This window comes from Botrytis byssoidea, assembly GCF_014898295.1.
Source record: "Botrytis byssoidea strain MUCL 94 chromosome Unknown BBYS_001, whole genome shotgun sequence".
NCBI classification, from domain to species: Eukaryota; Fungi; Ascomycota; class Leotiomycetes; order Helotiales; family Sclerotiniaceae; genus Botrytis; species Botrytis byssoidea.
The window spans coordinates 843,754-861,182 of NW_024065842.1; the positions used below are offsets into that span (position 1 = coordinate 843,754).

Consider the following 17,429-nt stretch of genomic DNA (forward strand, 5'->3'; position numbering starts at 1 on the left):
TAATTAAACTCGAGAAAACCGATAATGTCTGCATAGCTGTGGCCTCGGCCGCACGCATTTGTTGCTTATTGAATCTCAACGACGAATTTAGATATTGAAATATATAAATCAATACCACATCAAATAAGCGCCATAATCCAATTTCCATCATGCCTCCAGCAAATAACCCACGGGGAAAGAAAGCACAGCAGAAAAAGCCCTTAAATACGTTTCCTTCAACGAAAAACAATGATGTCGCAAATGACTCACCAAAATCCCCCTATCAAGAGACCCAAGATGACGAGCTAATTGCTCTCGCCTCAATATACGGTGATGACTTTCGGCGTATTGAAACACATCACTCAGCATGGAAGGTTTGTAAATTCTCTTCACAACTGATGCATGACATATATCTAATTTTGTACAGAAATCAGAACCATCATTTGAAATATCTATCAAAACTTCTGATGAGGATTTCTCAGTGACTTTAGGAGTCACCCTAACCCTGACCTATCCCAAGTCGGCGCCATTGTTGACTTTAAAGAATACCGACGGTCTTCGAGAGTCTACTAAGTTTAAGCTTCAGAAGATTATCGAGACATTACCTAAAGAACTGGTCAAGGAGGAACAAGCCATGATTATGGAAATTGTTACTGCTTGTCAGGATGTTTTAGAGCAAGCTGCTGAAGCGAAAGCTGCAGGACGAGAACTGCCCACTTTACAAGAAGAGCGTGCAGCTCATGAAGCGGCTGCTGCTCAGATACTCGAAGATCAACGTTTAGAAGAAGAGAAGAAAAAAATGTTAGTATATTCCCTTTTCTTTCTTCCCCCTTTGGGATCAGCTGATCGCTCTCGGTATCTCAGAGTATCATCACCCCTCAAAAGTGCTAAATTTACGATAGGTTGGAATCCCAGGAAGAAGAGAGAATGCTTGGCTCATTGGTGCAAGATGAATTGAAAAGACAACGTGCAAAAGCAAAAGAGACAAAGCGAAAAAATCAACCTCCCCCTTCAATCACCGTCTCGAATTCTGTAATTGGAAAGATTACTCATGATCACGAGGTGCTAGATCGCCAAGTCTCAGTTCTGGATGCTGAGGGTAACCCGATATACTTTCAGGCGGTTACTGGTAAGTCATTTATTCGTCAAGGTCCTGTATCTCGTTGCTACACCGTAAGACCCGCAGTCAGCTCTCACGTCCCTTTATTGGTATTGAAGCAGACGTTGCTTGATACGAACTTGGGTGATCGTAGTGTCAAGGGACAATTGCAAGCGATGGAAAATGAATTAGAAAAGCTCAGGAGCATTAGACATGACAATATCCTTAATCTTCTAGATTTTAAGGTAGAAAAAGAAGAGTGAGTTTTTAGCTATTATTTTGTTACTACAGTTTCATTGAGTTTTCTGTGTAGCTGAAGTTGATTAATTTTGGGACGCATAGGAATGATTCTTCCTGGACTGTCAGTATCTTAAGCGAGTATGCTGAGAAAGGATCCTTGGAGGAATTCCTAGATATCGTTGAGAACATGAATGTCAACAAAGTTCGTTCATGGACTATAGAGCTACTGGATGCATTAAGATTCCTCCACGAAGAAAACGGAATTATTCACGAGGTAAACACATTTGTTATATTCCCATGTTCTTCGAGTACTGATGCTCCTCTTTCTAGGATATACATAGTGGAAATGTACTTCTTTTCCGGGAATCAGATGGAGTGGTCAGGCCAAAACTTGCTGATGCCGGATATCAACGAAAGCTACATGCTTTGAGTGGTAAGATAACAAAAAGAAAAATTGATAGCTCTGCCATGGCAAAATCTGCGCACTGGCTTCCTCCGGAAATTGCTAACTTGGGGGACGGCCTACGAACCGCGAAAACTGATATATGGGAGCTTGGTATCGTTTTTCTTCAGATGGCTTTTGGGTTGAACGTTTCTCGAAAATACTCATCTCCAAAAGCTATGCTAGACTCATTGGACTTATCTGACGCTTTACACGATTTTATGCTCAAACTATTCAATCCAGATCCGAAGAAACGGCCGCGAGCTTTCGCGCTCAGTAAGTGCTCCTCCTGTTTGCTTTAGTTTTTCGTTGAATCTCCATATTTTTTTTAAACCAACCTGACTAATTTGGATAGGTTCGTGTAAATTTCTTGTTACTGATGCTACCATAATGGACGAAGATACGTCTGCTATATTGTCGAGGATCGGATCAACATCATCGTTAGCACCCATAACACCACGTAGACCCCGACATGATTCCATGAGTCTCACAGGACCTTTTTCAAGATATGCTCATGATTTTGTCGAAGAGGGTCGCTTAGGAAAAGGAGGTTTTGGGGAGGTCGTAAAGGCAAGGCAAAAACTAGATGGACAGATATATGCCATCAAAAAGATTACTCAAAAATCGTCCGCTCAGCTAGATGATGTACTAAAAGAGGCTCGCCTACTCTCTCAGCTCAATCATCCTTCCGTTGTTCGTGAGTAATTGTTCCTTCGTATTTTCTACTACAGAACAAAACATTTGAGCCAAATTTGGAAGTCATATCAACATAATTCTCGATCCCCTGAATGTAAGGAGTGGGCTAGAGAAAGATGTTCCAATCATAGTATTTCCTTGGCCCCAGTTTGGTGCTTACGCTCTCTTAGGTTACTTTAGTACATGGACGGAGGAAGTTCCAGATCTTTCCGAAACAGACGATGAAAATACAACAACGGATGCTGCCACAGAAGAATCTATCAGTAATATCTCCTCTGGAGGATCGGGACCCCATGTTGAATTTGCGACGAGTACAGGGGGGCTTGACTTCATGTCGACTAGCGGATACCAAATTGAATTCGGTTACGATGAGGCAACAGATAGCGATGATGAATCCGATGATGATGACGAAGACGACGAGTATTCCGCAGAACCAAACGGACATGTTCGAAATCGAGGCCATGGGCGACTTGCTTTGGCACATAGGGAAAGTAGATCTAGTCCGAGACCCCCACGCCCATTCAAAACCATTCTATACATTTCTATGGAATATTGTGAGAAGCGAACGCTTCGCGATCTTATTCGACGAGGACTATATAAAGACAACGAGGAAATATGGCGTGTTTTTCGTCAAATTCTTGAGGGCCTTGCCCACATTCATAGCTTGAATTTTGTTCATCGCGATCTCAAACCAGAGAACGTTTTCATCGATGGTGCTTCGAACGTCAAGATAGGCGATCTGGGTTTGGCTACAAGGGGCCAATACTCAGCAATCGACAAGGTTTCAGCATCTGGAATGCAGAATAGTGGGGATTTAACAAGAAGTATTGGCACTTTCTCCTATATTGCACCCGAAATTCGATCAGCAGTTTCTGGAGGACCGTACACTGGCAAGGTCGATATGTATTCTCTTGGTGTGATTTTTTTCGAGATGTGCTATACTCCGCTTGTCGGGATGGAGAGGGTAAGTTCATCGCTCATATATTTCCTTGCAATTGATATTCGTGATTTGGCTCTATAGCCTTCACTTCTGGATCCAAGTAGAAACAAACGATTAATATCTTATACAATCTGCCAATTCCATACTAACTCCCCGCTTAGGCTCAAGTTATTGATGGTCTAAGAAAGAAGGACCCAGTATTCCCAGCGAGTTTTGACAAGATCGGAAAAGCTGTCCAAGCAGATATTATCTTGTCCCTCCTCAACCATAATCCAAAAGAACGACCCTCAAGTTCTGAACTTCTTCAAAGCAGGAAACTACCAGTTCAGATGGAAAGCGAAACAATCCGTCAAACTTTAGCTGGTCTGTCTGATTCGAAATCACCATATCATCAAAAGATGATGAGTGCTCTCTTCTCTAGACCAACAAAACAAGCAAAGGATTATGCTTGGGACATGGGAGTTCCGACTCCAAGTGGTAACGACTTATTGCTACAAGGGCTTGTCAAACAAAAGTTGATCTCAATTTTTCGTAACCATGGAGCTGTGGAAACTCCTCGAAGTATTCTGTTCCCATCTTCGGATCATTACGGTGTCAACGCTGTTCAATTGTTAGACAAAAGTGGTACTCTTCTACAACTACCCTATGATCTCACTGTTCCAAATGCTCGCGCCATCGCGAAACACCAGCCTCCCGTGGAAAGGTCTTTTGCTTTTGGTACCGTTTTTCGCGATAAGCACGATGGCGCATGTCCACAAACATTTAGCGAAGTGGACTTTGATGTCGTAACATCCGACAGCTTAGATCTAGCACTAAAGGAGGCTGAGGTCATTAAAGTTTTAGATGAAATCGTTGCTAGCTTTCCGTCCTTACCTTCGTCGCAAATGTGCTTTCACATAAATCATGCAGATTTACTCGGTCTAATCTTTGACTTCTGTCGCATCGAACCTAGTATACGACAAGCTGCTGCTGATACATTAAGTAAGCTTAATGTACAGCAATGGACATGGCAGAAGATAAGAGCTGAACTTAGATCACCATTAGTTGGAGTATGATTAGTTTGAATTTCTCAATGGTAATCACTTGCTAACCCATATTTCAGGTTTCCGCCACAAGTGTCGAGGATCTTCAACGTTTCGATTTTAGAGACACCCCTACTAAAGCCTTTCAAAAACTAAAGGTAATTTTCGAAGGTACCGAAATGTTCGAAAAGGCTTCTTCTTCTATCGCACATCTACGTGATGTAATTGCGTATGTATTTTGGTTCCTCTAATATCTCCATCAAGCATCGCTAACATGCGGGTGTAGATATACAAAACGGTTTGAGGTCCAGAGAAAGATATATATCAATCCTTTAGGAAGTCTAAAGGAAAAGTTCTACAAAGGCGGAATACTGTTTTCTTGTTTGTATGACAGAAAAGTTCGGGATGTATTTGCAGCAGGAGGTCGATATGATTCTTTGATTCGAGAAAATCAACATCACAAGAACATCAACGAGGAACGCCACGCTGTAGGTTTCAATCTAGCATGGGAGAAGATGGCTCGACTTCCTAAAGCAAATTCGAAGGGATTCTTAAAGAAAGCTGATGAGGAAGTGCAAGGTATTTGGAGCACGAAGAGAGTAAGTATTGCAATCTTCGTTATCTTCGAGTTACAATAACACCATAAATTCTTCATCAAATGACACACAGCTAATTTATTTGCTAGTGTGATGTACTTGTCGCAAGTCATGATGCAGCAATACTAAGGTCAACTGGAGTTGAATTGGTGTCGAACTTATGGTCGCATGACATAAGTGCCGAGCTAGCACGAGACTCAAGATCCCCTGAAGATCTCCTATCCAAATACCGAGATGATAGTTATTCTTGGATAATCATCATCAAGCAAGATTCCGTGGTAAGATGTAAGACTACTGGTAGGAAGGACGTTCCGGATGTCGATATACCTTCTACACAATTAGTTTCGTGGCTTCGTGGCGAAATGCGTGAAAGAGACCAGAGAGAAGGTACTTACAACCGAGCGAAGTAAGCATATCTGGATATCTTCTAATGTAATGGATATTAATACATCTCTCAGATTATCTCGTCAACATAGTCAGCCAGATACAGGACCAAGCGATCATGAACAGGATGTACGAGTTTTGTTTGCCGGTACAAAGAGCAAGAAGTCGAATAGAAGAAACATTGTAGAGCAAGCTCAAGGAAGAGCTGCGACTCGTGAGTTGCATTCTCGAATATTTTGTTACGTGTGTCTTTTGCGATACTCATACTAACATCTCCAACAAGTCGTTCATTCATTCTTAGATGGCCCTATCGCTGCCGTTGAAACAACAGACCACGTAAGCCGTCTAATAAATATTTATCCCTAATCTAAGCACTCCTGTACTTCCTTATTCATTACCTTATCGCATCTTATGGCTAGTCCACACAGCTCTATACCCCTCATCTTCCACCCCTTTATCTCGCGATTCATATCTTATCCCAACCAATGGACTAACACCCACTTCTCTAGGTGATGGATCTAATCCGCGAAACCAAGCTTTCGGATCCGGAGTCCTGGCGCAAACTTACCCATTCAGTTCCCACAGCCGAACGTCGCTATATCGGTGAAATCCATGACTTGATGAGTGGTTTAGCATTCCAGAATAAAGATAATACGAGGAATGCTTTCGTTTATAATTTTAGAACGGGTATGTGTATTTATTACGATTTGGGAGCGTAATGTTAAGACGGTGCGGGGAAGGAAATCTAGAAGGGAGAGGGAAAAGCGCTGGGAAAGGAATTCATGTATGTATGTTGATACCCGAGTAGAAATGAAGACATTGCGAAATCTCTAGTCTGCGATTAGGGAGAGGTTGTGTGTTAGTATTTGAGCTCACTTTGATTGAAAACTGAACAGGATAGTTAATTCACTCCAGCGTGAATTGCACATCTCCAGTAGTCATGTCCTTAACTTCTAGTTCTGATACTTCAGGAAATAAACCATCTGCCTACAAGTACATAAATACATATATACATTCCATGATCAATTGCCCCTTCCTTCCATCGAAGCGAAGACACTTCATAAACTCCGGCCAACATCACGTTGATATCATATCATCTAACAAGCGCATATATACATAATAAGCATTGCCTCCCATCTGTGCATCAATCTTTTCTTGAAAGATGAAAGTCATACATACGCCCAACCGATTGAGCTGGCTTGGCTGACGTCTACTTGATGGTTCAATGATCCAGGTGTTTCTGCTTTTCTACTGTTCACATACCACTTATCTTTGTCTCCCCCATGTATGTATCTAAATTTTGGATTTTTCACGCCCATTTATTTGCCACCGTTCTTTGCCATCCTACCTCTCCATACGGAATACATTTTCCTCCTTCCTAAATACTCCTCACAAATCCCTATGGGGATCCAAAAATGAAACGGATTTGTATAATGAAACCCCACCCTCTTCTTCATCAAATTATCAAGCATAGCCTGCCCGGCTAGCTCAATCGGTAGAGCGTGTGACTCTTATCATTGGAAGATGTACAAAGTCAATCACAAGGTTGCGGGTTCGACCCCCGCGTTGGGCTCAATTCCCTACAATAGCTTGTATTTTTTGATTTTTTTTCTTATCTGGTTTTCTCACGAGGATTGGAATGGGCAGATCAAGAATAAGAGGGGGTGGAATAGAGCAACGGAGGAAAATGGAGGGGTAGGAAACCGTGAGAGGGATTTGGTGGGGGAGGTTAAACTTTTTTTTGACTTTTTTGGATCTTGGTGGGGTGGAATGGTGGATTGGATTGCAGTGCTTTAGCAAGGTGGAAAAATTATGATATCATTTTCGATTGGAATAGTTAACGTGATTTATCATCGAGTGGACCATATCATCGAGTGGGCCATCATTTTTATATACAAATTTCGTCTGTGTGTAATTGTGCATTTTCTTTATTTATTGATAGAATTTTTTAAAAATTAAAATTATAAAATTTAATTATATAAATACTACAAAAATCTCATTATTTATTAGAAATTTGAATTAATATAAGAATTATTATTAGGAATATTTTTTTGTAACGAAAATCGTAATAATTTTCACTTTTTTTAATATAAAATGAAAATATTTATATAAAAACTAGATTTTTAGAAAACTAATCTTTTATTATTATTTAATCTTTTTTTTTTTTCTAAAATAATGATTAATTATTAAAATACGAATATTCAAAAAGCCTTAATTTTGGTGTATTTTGAAGTGGCCTACTTGATGATATAGTCCACTCGATGATAAACCACGTTATTGAAAACTATACGTTGGATGACTGGCTTATTTATATTCAATGATTCATTAACATAATATCTCAATTTGTAATTTGGATTAATGAATATCTGATTTAATAGTTATCTGTATTGATATCATTCATCTTATCATCATCTATTTTATGATTAGAAGAGAGGACATGGAATTTCAATCATTCATACAAGAAACAGATAATGTCGACGAAGCGGAGAGAGAAGGGAGGGGAAGTGCGATGAACAAGGGAAGGAGAAAATGAGATATTGGATGATAATAATAGAGATCATGATTGTGTACCTCCTATTCGCAACCATTGGACAAATGAATGGATAGATATTCAATGAATGATCTTTCATTTCCTCCTTTCACATAAAAGAATCGATGTTGATATCGGGATACATAAGGAGATGTATGTATATCTCCTTCGAACTATTGCGACTTCATATCTGTATGCTTGTTTTATTCGCAATTCTGTGGTATGTATGTAGTGGGCTTGCGTATTTTATCTCTACTGTATTATATTTATTATATCTACCGTAGGTATCTATTTATGAAGCTGGAGATGATGGATGAGATACTGTGGTCAGATGGATGGATGGATAGATAGAAAGAAAAGATCTAACGGGTATCTAGATATCTAACAAGTTTGTAACCATTCACTCTTCTTCTTCTTCTATCCCCCCCCTCTCTACCCCCCCTTCACCTCAAAATCCTCACCCCCTTACCACCAAGCCAAGAAGCCAAGCTCCCCCCCTTCGGATCTTAGAGTCCAAGCCGCGAGTACCGAAAAACCGTTTATATCCCTAGATAGTATTTCCCATCTAGAGGCTTGTTCAATGTTCAATGTACTAAGATATATATTGCATACCCGTGGGCTATTTAACCTAGTCGGTAGATAGATAGCTAGGTAGGTAGATGGGTATTTGATATTCAACATCATCTCATCTTGATAGTCTTTTACAGTTCATCTGTTTGTATTTATAATCCGATATATGATATAGTAAAGATGAATGGATAGATAAACATCTTTTGAATCTCTGTCTTGTAATGATTTATATTATCCCTCTAGTCTTGCACATATGTGTATATGTGTATATGTGTATATCTTTTCTCTTTCTATTCGAGAATATCTAATCCACATCTAACCCCTCTATATTCCATCACATCAACATCAGCATCACTTCTCATCCCATCCTATCTCATATTTACTTCTCATTCTCCAACCCCCCCCCCCAAAAAATTCCCATGTCATCCAAATCATAAGTAAAAGAAAGACTCCGATGCTATGCAAGCAAGCAACCCAAGCAACCCAACCATCCATCCATATTTCAAAACGTTATGGAGAATAAAAATCCCTTATCATCAAAAGAAGAATGAACGCTCTCATCTCATAAAAATATATAAAAATTATATATATGAAAAGAGAGGCCGAAAAAGAGAAACGCCTTTTAATGCAACTCTTGTGTGTATAAAACTTTAGAATGCTATCCCATGCCATCCCATGCCATCCCATCTCACGCAATGCAATCCCGCTGCAAAGAAAAATAATAAAAGTTTTTCAAGATAAATATTGCCACCTCATCTCATGACATTGCATGTTGCCGAGCAAAGAGGAAGATCTTTACATAGCATAATATAATCCCGCACCTAGTGCAGCCATACCATATGCCAACGGCGGCGGCGTCTGCACGGCGCCTGCATTTTTCGACTTTGAACCTGAGCTCAAAGTGACCGATCCGCTGATCTCGCCACCCGTTGAACCTGAACTAGCTGTTGCGGCGTTCGCAACCAATGTTGCATCTGGAACTGCCGTGGTGCCCGTGGTGATTTCCACTACACTCTTACTGGTAGCGTTGAAATTTGTTTGAGCGAGGGAAATTTCATTGTTGTCGAGATCGTAGACGATGTATGCGGAGCGGATAAAGGTATCTCCCAAAACTGAGGTACTGTCACCTGCGGGAGCGATACCGAAGAGACAGGCTGCAGTGCCGTCGGTGAACTGTAGTTGTTGGCCTGTGGTACTGGTGACGGGGATGACGAGTTCGTCCATGGTGACTTGAATGGTAGGGGATGTGAAGGTGAAGTTTAGAGCGCTGGTGTTGGAAGCGAGGGAACAGGGGACGTAGGCGGCGCCTTCGCTAGCATCGTATTGAGCATCGACTTGTTCGTAGATGGCTTCGGCCATGGCGTCGGGGAGGTAGGTGAGAGAACTTCCGGAATCGAGGAGCACGGCGAGAGCTTGGTCTTGGGCGATGACGGTATCGCCTAGCATGATCTCGGTTAGGGTGATGAGAAATTCGGCGTAATATCCGGATTCCTTCTCGACCGGGAGGGTTTCCAATTTCCCGTGATATTGAGCAGTATCGACACCACCAAATAAAATACTTCCAGTGCTAGCATCCAAATCGTTAAGCCATAAGGAGTAAGCATTTGAATTGATCAAACCATCAGCAACCATTTGTGCTGGTAAATTATTATATGCCTTCTTTCCCGCTCTTCCCACCTGAACCTCGTTAATCTCGTAACCGATGCCTAGAATACCTTCAGGCGAAGAACTGGTATATCCAATACCAAATTGTAATTTGTCCAAAGTCGTTGATCCAATCGTAAATGTATCAGTGACATAATCTCCCGATGCTCCAGATCCGTCGACGTAAGAAATATTAAAATCGCTGGCTACATATGCGTATGTAGACGATGAATTGGCCGTATATGTTCCAGCCAGCTGACATGGGTTTGTCTTTTTACTACATAATGTTGAGCTAGCAGTATTAACCCATAAATCACTGCTTCCTGTGTCGATATGTAATCGTAAACTCTGTGCTGGTGTACCTAATGTTCCATTGGCGAAATATAAAGTTTCCTGAACGACGTTAGTATATAGCTTCACTTAAAGTCCAAATGAAATTGACGAACCTCATTATCTAAAGTAGCAGTAACAGTCTTCGACCTCCTTCTTAATTTCCTTAATTTATCTCTTGCTAAGGGATTTTCCACTTGTTTTCGTACCACATCTAGTCCAACTACTCGTGCTGGTCCATCGGTTCGCTTCTGTAATTGTATTGCATCTGTACATGTTGATAATATTCCCACGGCAGCGGTAATAAATCTTGTCGTCCTCATGATTGGAGATAAAATATATTGATGAAAAAGAAATACCCTTCTATGAAATCCTATATGGGATATGAAATTGGTATATATTGTTCGGGTTGGTCCAAATGACGCGGACAGTAGGCGCTAATTAATTTAGCTTCGACGACCCCGAAGACCCAAAAAATTTGTTTTTTAAAAAAATTGGAAAATAGAGCCAAGAAAATCCAATGAAAAAAGTAATAACCAATATGCTCAAACTATTTGAAAAAAAAAAAGGTTTGTTGGTAGTGAGGTTGATATGAAAAGTTGTACTTTTAGAAACCAAAATTCGGAACGAGTGTGATGTGATGCGATGTTTTGTATAAGTTCTCAAATCTCGGACTGAGTAGTACTAGTAAAAGTAAAGCTTTTGTACAGCAAAGAGAGCCTGCGACAGATGACGAAACTCTTAATTGTGGCTGAGAGTACGAGGTGCAGACAAGAGAATCGTATTTTATACAAATTTGTGGAGTATCTTTCTTAGTATTTCTAAGATCTTCAAGCGGTTTTCTACTGTAAGGCTGGCACGCCGTGAAATCCGTTCTTGTCTTGTATCAAATGGTGGCGTGGTGGACTTTTCAGGAAGCGCAGCGGTTGGAATTTAGAATGCCGAGAAAGGCTGAGAGATTCTAAAGTAAGAGGGAAAGATATAAATATGGAGATGGATGGAAGGAAGGATAGAAAGTAATACAATATAAGATGACAAGAGCCTTTACTAGGTAGGTACAGTAGTAGTAGTAGTAGTCAAATTGTGTTACTATCAAGGACGAGGATTGAAACGATCGAGTAGAAATGTACAAGTGGAATTCTCTAAAGGTACTGTATACGAAAATGCAAGAAGACGGTCCAAAGAGCTTTGAACCTGTGGAATAATATTTCTCATACAAAAAGACCAAATCCAATGCAAAGAGTGATTCCAATCCCAAGGTTCGATCCTCTTTTCTATATCTTGGCAAGTTTGTTGGTTGACATACAGTACGAAGTACAGAGTGTATAAATGCTAGTATAAATGCTAGGGTTGTTGTCTGGGATGATTCAAGGTCAAGGATCCGCAATATGACGCGGCCTACCATGTATAACTACGAAGCTCAGGCGGGTACGGAGGGAGACTTTGTATGGAATACTACAAATCTGAAAATCAAGAGTCATTCGATGGGAAATACAATATTAAGAAGAATCAAAATTAAAAGGGTTACTAGACATTGTAGTCGATATTAACTAGATAATAAGGACATAATAATGATATAAAGGGGAACGTATTTTGAGCATTAGAACATTGAAACATCTGATCTATAAAAAAAGAGGTTAGAATCCATGAGATATCATTCAATAACCAATCATATCAAACAAAATCCTCTTCGCTGGAAATCCTGCGCCCCAGGACTTTCTTCCTAAATAGCTTTCAGGTCCCTTCAAGAGGAAGAGGCGAGGTACAGACACTCTGATATTTCAACGAATTGAGATTCTTATTCACACTATCCTGATCTTCCATACCTGCTTGACATTTTGATATTGACGAATCTGGGTGTGCATACTAGACTCGCGGAAGGGTACCACACGAATCCATAATTCGTTACCTGCACAAGTTCCAACATAACTTTCCAGGGATCTCATAGGAGAGGAGGGGGGAAAGAGGAAACATGCTATTTTCAGATTATTGCGATAAATGAATTTGTATGGCTCCTCATGCCTTCCTTTTCCTCGGAGTCTTCGACCCTCAGACCTAGAAACATAGCATGAAGCATTGAGGATGGGATATTTTGCAGACTAAAGACAAAAGCGCATTTGCTTGAAACACCATCGGGGTTCATCACACAGTCCTTTTCCAAATTCCCAGTAATAAAGTGAGGACCACAAATCCATGATACAAAGCATGAATTGAAGTTGTTTGAACTTGACCGAGAAGAGACGCGAATAGTTTCTCTTACGCCAAAGCCATTTTGTGATCTTGCATCTACCTCGGTAGCTCGCTCCAGTGGAAAGTAAAAACCCGTTTTATCGGATGAAGCCTCAAGAGAGTAACTAAAGTATTTGAAAAGGGGGAGGGATATGATGTGTACGATATATGTGTACGTAGTCTACCTTTCATTTATTGGAGGTAGTACTTTGCAAAGTGCCTGTGCCATAAATCCAATGAATGGACCAACACGCAAACTTCCAAAAAGGAAAACTGGGAAAGCTAATCAAGCATAAATGTGACCATTCTGCCTACAATGACCTAGTATGCCAATGGAATAAACCCGAATAAAGTGATGAGCAGCGTAATTCATAGTAATTAGATACTCGTCATTATCACCACTATATTCGTAAGCAAACAGTGGCGACGGTGATATCGGACATTGTAACTTTTATATGGAACCTCCAGACAGTCTGACAGTATCAATAAAGATGGATCCCATAGGGTTACTTACGCAGGCACTAAAGAGATTAGGTAGTTGCCGAACTTCCTGCATCGTACAAGAGTACTCCTCCGTTGGCTACGGACCTGATGGTAGTGGGATTGGATCGACTGTGTTCGTACTAAACTCTAAAAGGGTCAATCCGTCCACCATAGGGATGTTCCTCCCATCTCTCCAAATGTACTTTATTAAGACTTTTTCAACATGCTAGCATGTGGCTAGGTATCTACGTATAACTCATTCACAGCCACACTCCAAAATAAGAAATATCTATGATTATCTAGGTGCCTAGGTAGGAATGGTCTATAGAATATCAGACTCTGACTGACTATCACGACTTTTGCTACAATCACTTTAGTACTAGGCACGTGCTAGAAGGTGCTTCTTGTCTCGCCAAGTATCCTTACTAAGCTTGACAAATTTCCATGACCTGATGGACTGACCAAAGGAAAGGATTCGCAAACATTTGAACTTCAGAAAAGCTCATTGCGAATTTGCAACACCATACTCATTTGAGCTATTACTTAAATATCGTGAGCATTGACTAACTCAAATCATCACATATTGCTACCCCATACTTCGAACGTTTTGAACGAGACCGCCGCACAAGTCTAAGCGGCAGCCTTCCAGCTGTGACCTCTTCTTTTTCAAATCTTGCAATTCGTTTCAAAACTTCCTACTCAAACAGCGGAAAATTTATCTTGTCTTGAATTCTTGGTATGACTGATCTCGGAAATCGAGGCACGGGTTTTCAATTAGATGGAGATTAAAAAGCTTGGTTTTATGGTATTGACTAAGTATACCTAGGTAGGGGGGCCCTTGACATATGAAGTCGCCTACCTAAGTTCTTTACATCAACACCTTCAACAGCGTAGTGTTAACATGTTGCAATCTATCGCGGCGATTTTGTAGCAGATTCGTCCTATCACTCGATTTACGTTCACTAAAGAGTCCTCGTATGGAACTCCAAGTTGTTCAATGGTTACTTGAGATTGCGTATATCAAAATATCCAACTCAATGTTGGTTTGCGGCACAGCAAACTTCTTACAAGCGTGAGAACTTTCCTTTTCTTTTCGATTTAAGTTGACATGTACGCGTTTGCTTTCGTGTTTGGTGTGTTGAATATTGTAGGAGTGGAGCATTGCTTCGCACACATTGTTCACTCTCTCCTTAGTTCCTGCGTATCGTGCAAACCAAATCGAGGCTCTGAAAGATGGCAGAGTCAGGAAGAGGCTCGGCAAGTATCCACGATAGCATTGCCCCATTTTGGAAACTACGTGTTCGGGTTGCAACGTATTTCATCTCAATCAGGATGAAAGCACGCAGAGTTATACTCGCCTTGGTCACTGCCGTTGCCCATGAGCTACGTTGTACCATTTTTGACCACCTTCCAAGGCAGCTATAGCAATTTGAGAAACTACTTAACTGCTAAAATTCTCAGCAATCATGCTCATCTCTTTCATTACACACGATTTGTCTGACAGTCAAACTCTTCAGGGCTGAAAAGTATGCAAAGTTGTGATGATTCTCTGGCGTCGTAATAAGCATGGCCATTGATCACAATTTTCGTCGGCAGTAAGGTTGATCATGATCTGCATTGATTGATTGTGTAGCGCAGACTACGTAATCATTGACTCGGTGACCGAAGGCAGCAGTACTTATATATTCGGAACATCCGTCATCTACAAGATAGTGATAAATATCTGGCTGACGTCTAAATTCATCATACTAAGCATCGCAATAATTCACCAGATCATTTGAAACACCTGCCAAGTTGAAGTTTTTGAAAGCAGGCACCCAGTGCGTAGCAACCAATCAATCAAAGCCCTCGAGCCTACGAGATATCTCTCACTGAAAGAACTTATTTTGTTGATGTACAAATGCACGCGCGTTGCCAGTAAGATTCCAAACCTTGGAATTTAATCATTCTCTGCATGATCATCGAATCAAAATTGATATCGATCTGGTGCGACGGCTGCCTAATTACATGTATTCGTAGGCTTACCCTCCAGCGATGTAAGACGGATGAGCGTGTAGTTTTACACCATATGATATGATTCCTCTTCAATTTTGAAAACCTAGTTCTCAATTGAATTCGTTCCTTAGTTCTGAAGACAACATTTTGCCAACTTAATTCTCCTTTTGCGAAAAATTTATGCCTTCTTAATAGTCCCACTGCAGGTTGCACAAGATCTGATACATTGATCAAGGATCTATTCCACACTACTCTCACTCGTTTTAAAGTAATAATCAGACGATCACAATGGACCCATATCTCAATGATAGGTGGTGAGAATTTCACTTACAACTTCATCAAAACTTCATCAAAATACTATGCGAACATCTCACTCTGCCCTAAAGTCCCGTCTATGCCGTTAGTTACCACCTTCTTTTCCTCCCCTCATACCACCACCCGTGTTCTAACAGCCAACTCATGAACCGTCCAGTCCTTCTTCGGGGCAATGGGCTGCTGCTGTGCAATCGTCCTCTCCAACATCGGCGCCGCATACGGCATGGCCAAAAGTAGCATCGGAATCTCCGCAGTCAGTGTCATGCAACCACAGAACATGATTCGCAGTACCCCCTCCATCCCTGTTACCTCCTACCTCAACCTCACCCTCACCCTCACCACTCTAACCCCACCATAGACCTCCTCCCCATAATCCTCTCCGTTCTCTCCATCTTCGGCCTGATAACCAGCATCCTCATCGCCTCCGCGCTCGTCGCCCCCTCCGCTCTACACACAAATTTCCTGCATCTCGCCGCGGGCCTCTCCGTCGGACTCAGCTGTCTCGCGTCTGGCTTTAGTATTGGGGTCATTGGCGATGTGGGTGTGAGGGGCGCGGCAATGCAGCCGAAGATGTTTGTGGGGATGGCGTTGGTGTTAATTTTTGCGGAGGTGTTGGGTGAGTCTTACCCTTTTCCCCCCTCCACGTTTTCGCGTCGGAATTTTTGAGAGACTGAAAGAGTAGGAGGGAGATGAATGGAATGGAAGCGAATAATGCCAAAAAAAAAGGTTAAAAAGGAGAGAAAACTAACACAAATACCCCCGAAATCAGGCCTCTACGGATTAATCGTCGCCCTCCTAATGATCACGCAAGCAACAGCCGGTGCGACGCATTGTGGTCCATGATTCCGTGAAGTGTAACTGGGAAAGTAGGTATCAGGAAAGCAGGTATCAGGATTCAGAAGAGGGAATGATAGATAGATTGATACATTCATCGGGGAGGGGCAGAATAGGATTTTTACTAATCCCTCACGCATCGAAGCATTTGAATACATCTCGCTGTCGGGTGCATATAAGGGAATGAATGACCTGCGAATCTTTGGGTCCCCATATAGTGATTTATTAGTTGTTTCCTTCATTCATCTACTCGCTCACCTCCATCTTTCCATACCTAGGTGTACATCAATAATCACCCTATCAACGTTTATAGAAAATGGTGAATGAATTAGTTGATTGGTTAGTTAAGTATTCGTCTGTTTCTTATATTACTTACACTAGTCTGTGAGTGATTAGGTAGGCTCTAAGATAACTTATTAGAAGAAGAAGAAGCAAAAGAGGCCAATATTGTTACCTGTAATAAATTCTATAATAAACCAATTCATAAAAGAAGTGTAGAACTTGACCGCTGTGTATAAATTCTTGAATAATCTTGAATGATAAAAGTATTTGAATATTTAATTCTCTAAATTGGAATGGAACAATCCGATTATTGAACAGCTTTACTAGCAGTTAATTCCGGTCTGTTTTTTCTCCTGCGGAGAGACAGATATCTAGACAGTTGGTTTGTTAGATAGATCTCTTGGGGAAGGTGAGTTGTTAGATTGGGTATATAATACTTTATATGAAGATTATAAAGATTAAATGATAAATATAAAATGTCAAAAATGATTCCGAGTTGAAAAATCTACATGATATGACTGCTATGATTAGTTGATTTCTTTGCTTTTTCTATTTATGCTTCTGTTTGTGCTTCTATACTTCTAGGCTCTGCGAATAGAGAGTCTTGAGAGAGTCTCAGATATATGGATATGCAGGGACATAGATACCGATAGCTAGCTAGTAGGTAGTGAGTGAGCATGCATACATGCATATATTGATGAATACCTCGTAGGTCTTCGAGGAGATGTGGGATGGATGGAATGAAACGTAGAAGAAGTTTTGGGGAAAGAGGAGAGGGGGAAGAGGAAAGAGGAAAGAGGAAAGAGGAAAGAGGAAAGA

At 40.9% G+C, this 17,429-nt stretch overlaps 3 protein-coding genes across 3 annotated transcripts; 2 read left to right on the plus strand and 1 right to left on the minus strand.

Annotated features, from left to right (window-relative positions):
- Positions 1–149: 149 nt before the first annotated feature.
- On the plus strand, positions 150–6,117 carry EAE97_000257 (uncharacterized protein; the record flags this gene model as incomplete). Its single annotated transcript, XM_038870767.1, has 14 exons — positions 150–353; positions 407–780; positions 882–1,337; positions 1,421–1,592; positions 1,649–2,036; positions 2,116–2,457; positions 2,627–3,420; positions 3,558–4,445; positions 4,499–4,647; positions 4,705–5,017; positions 5,104–5,420; positions 5,473–5,612; positions 5,682–5,734; positions 5,908–6,117. 14 exons carry the CDS (start codon positions 150–152, stop codon positions 6,115–6,117), a joined length of 4,800 nt encoding a protein of 1,599 aa, XP_038738128.1.
- Positions 6,118–9,293: 3,176 nt separating this feature from the next.
- Positions 9,294–10,795, minus strand: EAE97_000258 (uncharacterized protein; the record flags this gene model as incomplete). The annotated part of the gene is made up of 2 exons (XM_038870768.1): positions 9,294–10,535; positions 10,589–10,795. 2 exons carry the CDS (start codon positions 10,793–10,795, stop codon positions 9,294–9,296), a joined length of 1,449 nt encoding a protein of 482 aa, XP_038738129.1.
- Positions 10,796–15,467: 4,672 nt separating this feature from the next.
- Positions 15,468–16,525, plus strand: EAE97_000259 (uncharacterized protein; the record flags this gene model as incomplete). Its single annotated transcript, XM_038870769.1, has 5 exons — positions 15,468–15,493; positions 15,566–15,578; positions 15,652–15,781; positions 15,853–16,110; positions 16,264–16,525. The coding sequence occupies 5 exons, from the start codon at positions 15,468–15,470 to the stop codon at positions 16,335–16,337; spliced, it is 501 nt and encodes a 166-aa protein (XP_038738130.1). The 3' UTR covers positions 16,338–16,525.
- Between the last annotated feature and the right edge of the window lie 904 nt (positions 16,526–17,429).